General features: G+C 42.6%; 1 protein-coding gene across 9 annotated transcripts in view; it reads right to left on the reverse strand.

Moving 5' to 3' along the window:
• LOC136713254 (rho GTPase-activating protein 17) overlaps positions 1 to 12,393 on the reverse strand; it is a 57,009-nt gene that overhangs the window by 13,204 nt on the left and 31,412 nt on the right. For all 9 annotated transcript variants that reach the window (XR_010804925.1, XR_010804924.1, XR_010804923.1 and 6 more), the window contains exons 3-11: positions 8,752 to 8,856; positions 8,085 to 8,161; positions 6,494 to 6,605; positions 6,040 to 6,116; positions 5,495 to 5,612; positions 3,517 to 3,585; positions 2,974 to 3,055; positions 1,812 to 1,939; positions 23 to 134 (exon numbers count right to left, since the gene is read on the reverse strand). Coding sequence is in view for 6 of the 9 variants with exons in the window: in XM_066690322.1 (XP_066546419.1) it covers positions 23 to 134; positions 1,812 to 1,939; positions 2,974 to 3,055; positions 3,517 to 3,585; positions 5,495 to 5,612; positions 6,040 to 6,116; positions 6,494 to 6,605; positions 8,085 to 8,161; positions 8,752 to 8,856 (880 nt within the window). In the remaining 3 variants the exon portion in view is untranslated. The remainder of the gene's footprint in view (positions 1 to 22; positions 135 to 1,811; positions 1,940 to 2,973; positions 3,056 to 3,516; positions 3,586 to 5,494; positions 5,613 to 6,039; positions 6,117 to 6,493; positions 6,606 to 8,084; positions 8,162 to 8,751; positions 8,857 to 12,393) is intronic.

Consider the following 12,393-nt stretch of genomic DNA (forward strand, 5'->3'; position numbering starts at 1 on the left):
TGTATAAGGAAGTGGACTATACCAGCGACTGCGTGGGGGTCGGAGTAGAACTCTTCCAGCTGGGAGGTGGAACAGTCCAGGGCTGCCTTCAGCTTCTTCAGCTTGGAGGCTCCAGCCGCGATCCGGAACAAGCCCTGTATCACACACACACACACACACACACACACACAGAGAGAGAGAGAGAGAGAAATGAAATGGCAAACTGGGGTTCTATCACACCTCAAACTGGTCGCTTCACACTTTGTTACAGTAGCAATGCAAGGCTGACTGTAAGTTGGCCTTTGTCAGAAGTATGTACTTGTAGAAAGGGATGGCACCAGCAAACCAGAAACATCAGGATTGCACCCTCTCACAGCCTTCGGATGGCACCTGCAGTCTGCTCAGACAGCCCCTGTAAAGACTCGGATCCCTCACTCTGCAAACTGTTATCAGCCCAGCACAGTCAAATAGAGTTCAGTATAACTTTATACTGATGACTTTATATCAGATTACAAGCGCCTTTGTAAAATTCTTCATTCTACAGGCTGGCTATTACAGCCAATTGTTACCTAGCACGTCATTGTTGCAGTTGCTGTGTCTTGTACTCTTTTGCTGTAGTTTGTTTCACTGTATAATTAATTGCACTGTTAGGTTCTATGTACCTCCACAACTATTAAAGTTTCCTGAGATTATAATGCCACCGTTTTCAAGGCGAGTCACTTGGGATAAAAAACAAAATAAATCAATCAAATCAATAATACCCTAATCTGTTTACCTGATCAATTACAGTTCACTCACCAACTTTGCCGAATATTAAGAAGCACATAAATCGACAATGTGACCCACTGAAAAATAGATGCTTCCAAATGTTCATGTTACTACACCAATTATTATTTATTTTCAAATTATTCGAAATGTACATGTGATTACACGCTACACATTTGTATGCAGCCAACAACCCCAGGTGAAATATTACACCAGTATTACACAAGTGCAGAAGGACAAAGTACACAATGCAGTGTGGCTCAGGAGAAACTCACAGAAGACAAAAGCACAACTTTATTGTTAAGATAAAGGGATCCTCAAACAGCTGCTGTTATAGAAAAATAAAAGGCATTGAGAAAGCCATGATGAGTAATTGATAACTAGAATAGATGCAAAAATACTAGTACGTTATCTCTACTCCCCAAAACATCCTGCATTAAAATAACATTTAAACCATTAATATTTTAAATGAGGTAAAGCGTCACGCAGAATGAAGACTGGAAGAATCTCGAAATTGGGTGAAGTGGCCAAACACACTACAGATTGCTCACTGCTGATATAGAAAGTGTGACATGGGGAAATGGCAGCTCTGTCTCAGAGTTATAAATAATCGTTGTGGTGGCAAGGGCACACGTGGTGTCTGTCCCGTGTCTGATGCACTTCTAGAGTGTTCTCTATGTGGGAGTGATAGGTACCCTAGGCCAGCAGGAGCATACACATGAGGGAGGGGGGTAATGACGGAGTCTTCTGGCCAACTAGCCATTCAATACTTTTTAGGACACAAAATGGGATTGAGTGGTCATTACAGAATTCCCCAGAATGTAGTGCAGTGCCTTCAGACGGAGTCATCAACTTAACTGGCTGGGGCAGGACCCAGAGCTTGCTTGGGTTTGTTCTGGGTTTGCTGGTACACATTTATTTATGTGGTCCTGGCCTCAGTGAGTCACCACTGCTCAGATGGAACAAAAACACACAAAACACACACACACACACACACACACACACACACACAGCTGCTACCTCCATGAAGCAGGTCTGAAAAACCTGAATGAGATAATGTGGCCTACCTCCTCTTTCATGCCAGTCTCCAGCAGCATCATGACACAGGCTTCAATGGGCAGCGCGATTTCCCGGTTGCTGCGTTTCAGGTGTTCTTCAAGGCCAGTGCCAAATGCGGGCTTCTCTGTCCACGAGTCTGCAGAATAGGAGGGGGGGGAACTGATGTTAGCCCCTGAACTGCCATGTGACTCCCACTTATTGCACCGACTGAGTTGTAGGAGAACCCCTCCTTCATTGCTTTCCCACTCGAACATCTGTGTTAATGTAGGTCTTTTCATTGGTTTTAGTCACAGTCTGTGTCCAGTCAATGCTATTAGGATGAATCACCTTTCAATTCATTTTGATGCAATCCCTGATGAGCACTGTACATTAACAACAAGAGACCACAATCCTGTAAAGGCCAGCTTAGGACAATTTTAGCTGATTCATGCAAGAGAGTGGCTTGAGCACCATTAAATCTGGACAAGATGCTGCTCAACTCCCACAATGTTTTTCCTGATCTTGAACAAGACTGACTAAAATTAAGGAAATGCAGGCCTAAGCAACACTGCATGATGTGCATTTTCAACATTTCACAAATCCAGGTTGCTGTTAGTTTGACCATACCATCCAACTGCATTTAAAAAGAACAGCAGAGCCAGGAATCTCTTTAATGCCAGCAACAGTCAAGTTGTAAAAAGGCACAGTTCGGTATAAAGACAAAAGGCACTTATTCCACATTAAGTCTATTGAGTAAGATCTTGCTTTAGTGTAGTTAGTTCTCCAGGAATGAGCTTCACTTGACAGAGGAAAACAATATTATAAGAAGAAACCAGTCCCTCAAAAGACACTTTAATCCAAAGCAATTTATAGAGACGGATATGGAGGGTGAAGTAGGTATCAAGAAAAGCTACTGCCGAGTCACTGACAACAGAACTTGTGGTACAGTCTCATGTGAAGTTAAAATACAAGGAGGGTCAGTATTGTAGCACATCAAAAGGCTACACACACACACACAAAAAAAAAAACACATGAGGTTGAATGTCTGGTATACTTAATCAGGAAACCACAAACAATCTGGTAGTCTTGGAACAGTAAAAGGACAATGAGAAGCTATCTTTTCTCGTCACTTTTTGTTAGGTCCTGAAAGAAAAGCATGCCTTCACACAGGGTCACATGATCATACCCTACCTTGCTGGGCCTGGATGGTGGGCAGGAATTTCTCGACCACTGCTAAAGACTTCCTGTGGTATTCAGCTTGTGCCTCTAGTAACTGTGAACAGAAACCCATATTGTAGGAAGAAAAACAAGACACAAACAAATGACACAAAGACAACAGAACAAACAGACTGGTCTTGTCACCTGGCATAACAAACAAAGAATAATAAAAAGCAGAAGTTAATGAATGAAGGGGAAATGGGAAGGCTCCATTAAAGCCAGGGTCTCCGACAGATTAAGAAGGAAAAAAGTTAGAAGGCACTTGGATGGGGATTGAAAGATACGTTAAACAAAGGGTCAAGGTAGAAGAGGCTCTGGAATAGCATGTATGAACTCCAAGGAAATAAAAGAATCTCAAAACCACTGCTTAGATTAGCAGTAAGGAAAAGTAAGGCTTTGATGGCAAGTGGAGTGTCAAACATTAAATAATGCCTGTAAGAATCAGACAAAAGAAAATACTGCCCAGCTGGGAATAATGCAACTAAACAATATTCTGTATATAAGTCAGTTGCTCACCGTTACAAAGTAGCGAGCGTAGTCTCCTTCTTTAGAATAGAAATTGTACATGTCTGCAGCAAGCTGGTCCTGGAAAGCAGGTAAGTAAAAGAGGAAGCCAGGTTAGCAATGGCAAAGGCAAACAAAAATAAAAAAATATTCAGAATCATTTCTATTTCTCTATCTGTAGCTGGAGGTTTTTAATGCCGACCAGAAGCTGCCACCAGAGACCACGGGTCTTAGCCATTCTGACTAGTTGTACCAGATGGTAAAACTGCAAATGTAAAGGCGCCCGTCCTGTAGTCTACAGGGGGTGCTGTTGAGTGGCACACCTTGAAATCCCTGGCCTTCTCCGAGGACCCCTTGACAACCCGCTCCGAAAAACACCTACTTTGGGAAATCCTGGTCATTGGCCCACATTATACAGTCTACCCATGAACAAATTTCCTTGGATACATTTCTCTCAAATAGATGATGGTGCAGCTTTAAATTCCTTTCCTAACAGTCCAAACTCGGCATGGAAGCGCACAGCACAGGCTAGAATACGGAGGAAGCAGTTTCTATAGCTGTGGCCAATGGCTGCAAACGTGAAGATTCGAACAATGAAAAAACAACCTGATCAACAGAACCCCAGTCTGCAGAGTTGGCTGAAACACTAATGGCATGCAATGTCCATTATTTATTAATTTATTGAATCCACTGATTCATAGAACAATAAACATCAAAAAAAATATTCATAAAGCAGCATCCTTCAACCTTTTCTTTACCACAAAACAAAATAAATTGTTTGCACTTCTCCCTTGACATTCAATAGTATCCATTATCTGAGCAAAGAGAAAGGGCTTGATCAGATGGAGCGAAAGTCCATTGGGAAAGCTGATGGAGACATGCCCATGTTCTTACACAGAAGGTTAAGATTTAGCTCTTGATAAAATATTACATTTTGGTCGTTCCTTTGCAAAATTACCAAGTTTGATATAAGATATATATATCAGTATTTCTGGCGACTCCCTGTGCATTCCATAATAGGATTCTGGTTCTCTCCAGTCTTGATTACTGCAACTCCTTCCCGGCTGGCCTGCCTGCATCTGTTATCTGTCCGTTCCAGCTCATTCAGAACTGCTGCAAGTCTGATGTTCTCTCTGCCTAGACTCACACATGCTACTCCACTGCTCTTCTCTCTCCACTGGCTACGGCATCTTTGCTGCCATTCAGTTCAAGGCTTTGGTTCTGGCCTACCATGGTCTCAATTAGACTACACCTATCTACCAACAGATTCATCTCTTCTTACAGTCACTCCAGTCTTCATGTGCCAGAAGACTCTCAACCAGACTGTACCTGTAATACATTATCTCCTGGGCATCTAAGTACTTTGCTCTTATGCACTTTCTTATTAACTATGCTCCTAAATACTTTTGTATTTTTAGCACTTTTATAATTTTACTGTAACATCTCACATTTTAATTTGTTTATAATAGGATGTATGCTAATTGTATTTTGCACGGATTGTATTTACTGCACTTTTACTGTAAATGTTTTGAAACGGTCACCCTGGGATGAAGGATAAAACCTCCTGAACAATCATGCCCTGCTTTAAGCCTCCTGCCAGAGATATTACTATGTAAAGCAAATACAATAACATTTGAGTGACTGTTGAATTATGTCAGTCTTCTTGGATAAGGGATTCGGCTAAATCACTTTGTAGTTCTCTCAACCATGACTCCTATGTGACCTACTGGGAACTCCAAAACCTGGGACGTCAAAGGCCGGATTGGAGATCAGCTCATCCAGTATGTTGGACACAACCTTGCACAAGCACAGAGTGCTTTTCCTGGATGGGCCCAACTGTGGTTTTAAACAAATATACTCCTCGGCTGACTGCAAAATGATACTGGTCTATTGCGCAGTTTCAGTTGGTCAGGTTGTGCTTTATCAGTGTATTGTGGAAGGGAAAGTACCCCCCCACCCCACAACAGTAGAGCAGGCCTGGACAGTGTACCTTGCACAACTCCATTTTGTTCATGGCTTCATCCACCTCCTCCTTGAGGGAATCTGCCTTGGCTGTCAGGGTCTGGAAGTTGGTTCCTGACACGATGGACTTGGTTGCCTGGGCCCACCTGAAACACACAAGCCAGCAGCTGAACACTCAGGCACAACTAGTGAGAGAGATTCAGTCCTTCACATCTACACTTTGCAGGTTGAAGTGGACTGGAGGCTGAGAGAGACTGGGACATATGGACAAATAAGACTTACCGACCGATACACAGACAGAGATATCATTACATAGACAGAGAGAGACAGATCAACAGGTACAGACATGGAAAGACAGATCGATAAATAGAAGATGGGTAGCTAAAGAGGTAGATTAGAGATAGATCTCCTATAACAATCAGCCATCCTATAAGAGATTTTGTTTCTCTCCTCCATGCAAAAGATTTATTTATTATTTTATTTTTCTCTTTACGTTCAATCTGTCAAGCGCTCTGTGGCTACTCAGTGAAGGGCATTAAACTAAATAAAGACTGATTGAAATGGAGTCCTCACCTGGCTTTAGCAGAGTCATAGTCCAGTACCAGCTTGGCCAGCTGCTTCCTCTGTTTGAGGATGTTGGGAATTTCCACCTGGGGGAGAGGTCTCAATTTAATATAACAGCCACTCATCAGTAAAGTGGAGGTAATGGGAATTCAGCTTTGCAAACCACAGGCAACAGGGGAATTAGAGATGGGCTTGCAAGGTTGGGAATAGGGAATGGCTGGGCTATATAGTCAGGGCCAGGGCACAGGGCTAATTAACTTGTGAGAGATCAAGCTGCACTACTGGTCAATGAGTAGACATTTGGGTGAACATGTTCAACTGATTCACATTGTTGTGGCCACGATTAAGTAATTAAAATGAAGACCCTGTGGCTCTCAGGGACCAGGGCAGTAGTCTCTGGTCCTCAGGGGCAGCACGAAAAGCAAGCAGACAGAAGAAAAGAAGCATCCAGACAGGGGCTGACCTCGGCCAGCTGGTTGAGGGGGTCCATGACATCCTTCTCTATCTGCATCTCGTGCTGCATGAGCTCCGATGCCAGCCGGTTCTCTGCCTCCCCACAGACATCCATCATTTTTCTGCATACCCACATGGACACACACACAAAAACAAAAGAGAAATGTATCGGTTTACAGCTCAGATCAGTAACCAGGAAGCTTCACTTCAATCCCCGATACTGAACGGTCATTTTGGGATTTTATACTTTTCGGTTGGTAGTCAGGGAATGTACAAGGTCAACAAAACGCAAGCCCGGACCCTCCCTCCCCTGCTCACACTGTAAATGCTCAAACCCAAACACTACGAGGCTGAAGGTAAATAAAATTTGACTTAACGAGTGAATTATTGCACAGTAAAAGGCTTAGTAAAAGCTCTTTTCTCCAGTACTTAAACAGAGATTAACTGCAGACTGTTGTAGGGAAAAAAACAGCAAGAACCCACAATGAGACCTACTATGCTGCACTGTTCAACCAAGAAATTGCCTAACATTCAACACAAACAAGGGGTTTATTTTGTAGCGGAAGCTTGGGTTGGTCTCCTCCTGTGTCTTTATCTGTGATTGGTGTGTTCATCAAGGCACACTTAATTAGAGTACTAAGCAAAAGAGCCTGCATGGATTTTATTTGTATTTTGATATGTTTATTGTCATTTCTGAAGGCCGTTCTTGAATGCAAGGGAAGTAGAACTTGCTTCAGGATTCCATCAACTCAGATTTTCCACATTATCAGTCACATATTTCTTGAGGAAGGAGCTACAATGTTTAAATCTTGCCATTTCCTCTTTGCAAAGACCGCAATGGGAGTTCAACATTGCTGGGACTCTCCCCCCACCCCACTCTCCGTATATCTTTAGTCATTATTAGTCCCAGTAGTTCACTCTTCCTTTTCTCTCTCCACAGCAGGGTAAATGACTGACAAACACATGTAAACAATATGGGCTCCTTAAGAAGGGAGGAAATCCAGGGCGAAATAAGGCCACCAATGCTCGAACTGCAAGTCAAAGAGAACTGGCAATTCATGTTAGCAAGTTACTAACAGTTAACTAACAGTCTTTAATTAAAATCAAACCCTAAACACTAATCTCTATATGTGTACAAAGAATATGTGCAGTGTTATTGCTAAAACAATGTGTCCAGATTAAGCATTAGAAAGCGTAAAACAATAAAGTGTAATAAAGTATCATCTACAATACAATAAAGCAAAACAACAACATTCTAAATTGCAAAACAGATACGAAAATACAGTATTCAGTTTTGGTCAGTTTTTCTGAGGACATACTGCTCAATACATCTTTAATAAAAGTTGGCATGGATACCTGGGATTAAGCCACCAAACCCATGCATTCTCATCTTACTTCCAGGTTATCAATTATAAACTTGAAAATATATACAGAAAATGTACTCAAGGCATAGAAAATACACAGATGTGATGAGAAGTAACATAAGTTTGATATCTGTAAAAAAAAAAAAAAGCTGCCTTCCTTTTCTAAGGGCATCTGGTTCCAGAGCTGGGCATATCTGTGTCAACTGTACCTCATCCCAGAAGACTGTCACCACTCACCCAATGAGAGACTCCTCTCCCAGCTGGTTTCCTCCATCCTGCATGGTCTGGGATAGTGCGGTCAGCGGGATCTTTTTCTAAGGGGCGGGACACAAATCCCAGTCATTGCCATGTTATTGACACCCACACTGCACTCCTCTCAACACAGACCCCTGCTGGTGAAGCTTGTTCTTTTAATTTCTGTACCCATACACAGTTGTAGACTATATTATCAATGGACATTATCAATGAGGCGGGATGAGATTTGTATACCTTTGTATAGCCCTTAAACAGAAAGACATGTAATATGTATTAAGCCTGGCAACATTGCCTGCAAATAACAATACATAAATTAATACAGACGCATGCATACATCGTTTCATACATGCACACCGACATACAATAATGAAACAAAACAAATACTTAGCAATACACATTGTATAAGCCTGCATCTGTTTGTGTAGCTGTACATGAGCAGCCCAACAACAATATCCAGTTGAGCAGAGCTGCAATGCTTGATATAAATGTTAAAGTTGTTCAATTTAAAGTCACTTTAAATATCCTGTCCTTCCTTCATGTCCCATTTACTCTGGAAGCACACAGTCACTCTGTTACATTCACAGCCAAAGGGGAGAGCAGCTGTTCTGGAAGGCAGATTTGTTTATTCAAGCTGCTCAACTGGACCTACCTGTCTCTTTTCGGCATCCGTCCCAATGTGGCCCTGAAGACATGTCACCAAACGCTTATGTGTGTGGTGAGAGACCAGTCGCACCATCTCCATCCGCCTCTCTATCTGCTCAGAGAGAGAGAAAGTTTTTTGAAATAAACCAATCTTGAGTGTACTGCCATTAGTCTACCAGTTTATATTGCCTCTCACACATCCTACACATCAAAAGCAGGGCATAACGATAATGATTGTCCCACTGATCAATTCAAGATCATTTCATTACACAAATGTCATACATTTTTAAAAATAACACAAAACACATTTCTGATGCATCATATATATATCACAATTTCCTAAAGTATGTAAATCACCTTAGATAAAGCAATCTAAATCTGAAGTCAAAATGACAATCAGGAAATAGAATAGAGATTATATACATCATGATGATTTTATATTTTTAATTCACATACATGTATACATTAATTAAATGCATCTCATTAGAGAGCGGTGCAATACACTTGTAACCAAATTAAACCAAACATTTCTAGTTCCTGCCTCTCTGATCCTGCATCAACACAGACCTGCAGGGTAGAAAGCCAGCTCTCCAGGCTTCTGTGGCCTTCAAGAGAATCTAGGTGTTAACCACTTCTGCCTAACAGTTTCTCCATTAAAAACTAACTTGGGTCTTTTAAAGCCTCCTCCCACATCCTATTCTCTTTCCTTTTCATTTTATGTGTTAACGAAATGGTCGGAATAAAAGGCCGAAGTTTAATGGTCTCCCAAGCACAGGGTAAGGGAGATTATGTTATTAGTCACGCTCGATCCCTGTTTAACTCCCTGCTCTGCCTCTCGCTGGCAGTCCTTAGTAACGGGCTGTATTTTCACTGGCAGCGGGGCCGTGCAGCTGAAACGAGCCAAAGTTCAGTGATGATTGATAACAGCTTGCAGCGAGGCACTCCGCACAATGAGAAAGAATGCACACGATTAAGTGCTTTCTTTTTTAGAAATCTGATGACTCATACATAGCGTTTTACTGGGGCCTCCCACCTTTGACATGCACCGCAGAGACGACACACTGTGCACACTGCACACTCTGCACTTTATGCACCAATCTGTGCATGCTCATTGTGCATGTCCTATGAGAGGGGACATCCGACCTTCCAATTCTCCTCAGTGGTTTTTCACCCCAAGCAGTACGCAATCAATCAAAGAATAGGCATGTCTGCCATATACAGTTATAAAAATTGTTTATCTGATTACTTTACTTTCAACTTTACTCTCAAAAACTTAAATACTGTACAAAAACATTTTCTATGCCCTGTTGCCACCTGACCTTAAGAAGTCCTTTGAGATGCTGCTTGCCATAAAAGTGTTCAACTGAAAACACCACTAATTGCTTTAGGGATCGAGCTGAGAGCTGTCATAGAAAAGGGCATGGGGAGTCCTGAAGCAGGGGCAGTGCAGCCATTCCAGACACATAACTGGAATACTTCATCTTCTGAGGTGGAGCAGCTGCTGTGATTGGAGGCAGGTAGAGAGAGCCTGGCCACACTACTCCTACAGACACATAAGCTTGCACTTGCACATTAAACTGGGGGAGGGTGCAATGGGGGTGGGGGAGTTACTGGAGTTACTGGAGGAGGTGGCGACCTGTTACCCTTGACAAGCGCGGAACGCATTTCAGCCAAGGGCAAAAGATGCAGATTTTCTGAAAGCTACAAGCCCACATAGGGAAAAAAATTTATCAAGCTCCAACATGCTTTTCATCAGTAACAATAGCAACATGACATTGCCTTCGACACCAACACAGTATTGAGGTTTTGATTCTCTTGGGGGGTGTTGCTTTTCACACCGATTCAAATTCCAAACCAGGCTTGGTGCCATTACTGGGAAATTCATCATGGACAAGGCAGGTAGAGAAAAGGCCAGTGAAATGGGAACCAAGTAAATTACTTAAATTACTCTCACTGGAAACAATGTTGTCTAATAATATATAATAAAAATAAAATAATAATAATAATTCATGTGGTTAAAGGCATATTGACCATTAAAATACAGATATTTTTAAATTATGTCTAATTGCTAATTTAGCACCATTAACTTTGACGGTCAGGTTTATTTAACCGAGTTCAGGCAAAATTGCCACTCTATAGAGATCCAATCAGAGTTTACATGGCCTCCAGTGTTTTGGAGAAAGACAACAGCAGGGGGTGATACTCAGCAGCATACACCACAAATAGAAGCACACCTGGGGACACGATCAACAGAAATTGAATTCTTGCAGTGATAAAGAAAACCCCATGGGAGAAATGCATGAGCCTGAAATAGAGGAATTGAAATTTTGGGGGGTTGCTGTGAACGAGAGTAACAGCACAATTCCTGTTTCGGTCGAATTCCCTGATGACATAAGATACAATGAAAGCAAAACAAAATAAAAAAGGAGTTCCCAAAAACAAAAAAAAATAGGGAAGAGAAACAAAAAAGGGAAAAGTGGTCGGTGGCGAACAATGCGTGTGGGATGAAGGACATGCAGGGGGGGATAAGTAATTATTTTGGTATTCCTCCAAAAACAGATCAGGGTTTCCACAGGCTGGCTATGGAGATTACCACGGTCCGCCACACCCTCCCCTCCAGCAAGACACAGCTCATGATTTCCATCGCGCCCTGTTCTGACCCGGCTGGAGTGAGAGAGTCCCAGCCTTGCCCTGGTGCTCCAACAAGGGGAAAAAACATCTCTCTCTCCCCCCTCCCCCATCGTCCATCGCCACTCACTGGCTTTCTGCTGAGTGGCGGGATCCTGTCTGGCCCTTTATGTGCGCCGTGAGCGGTTTCTGAGGCCATCGCTGGCTTCCCTTTTCCACGTAGCAAAGGAGCCTCTGGGATGCAGTGATACCCGGAAATGAAGTGTGGGAAATCAGATGGGAGGATACGGTTTTATGGCACAATGTAGTCAGGCATCCCTCTTACTGACTCACTGTTGTTATGTCCATCCCCAAGATGAGGGGAAGAGCCGAAACGAAACCAAAGCACATTGAGCTCAATTTCTGATACGGATTCCAAAAGCCACAATTCCAAAAGCACTGATCACAGGCCTCAGGGAAGAATGGGGGTTGGTGGTCTAAAGAGTGGTTTCTTCTTAAACCTGTTTGATCTTCAGGCCTGAGACACGTCACTAGCCTGCATTGGCTTGATATAAGTCAGGCTCATTTCAGACAAGGAAAACGGCATGGGGCTGTGGAGGTGTTTACAGCTGACCAACCCAGCTACCTGAAGCAGAAGTTTTCACAGAGCATTCCTGACACTATATAATCCCTCCAGAATTGAGTGACCTAGACTGGGCAGAAGGAGCAGGAGCAGGGCCCAGGGCAGCCACAGCGATGGGACACAGAGCAGCGCTATAGTGCATCACCACAAGTGACCTCCAGAGCACTGACACACACACACACACACACTACCCATAGAAAACTCGGACAAAAAGTACAACCACATTTTCTATTATTTGTTTTCTATTTATAACCTAAAAATATAATAATAAGCTTTGGTGCTTGATAAACACAACCAGCATTTTCTCAACGTTTTCCAAAACTTGGCATTGCAAACTATAAACAACTTTGCTCCCCAGCTACCGGCTGGTACAGGAGAAAGGTCAACAACATACGCTTG

This window comes from Amia ocellicauda, chromosome 17 (assembly GCF_036373705.1).
Source record: "Amia ocellicauda isolate fAmiCal2 chromosome 17, fAmiCal2.hap1, whole genome shotgun sequence".
In the NCBI taxonomy this organism is placed as follows: Eukaryota; Metazoa; Chordata; class Actinopteri; order Amiiformes; family Amiidae; genus Amia; species Amia ocellicauda.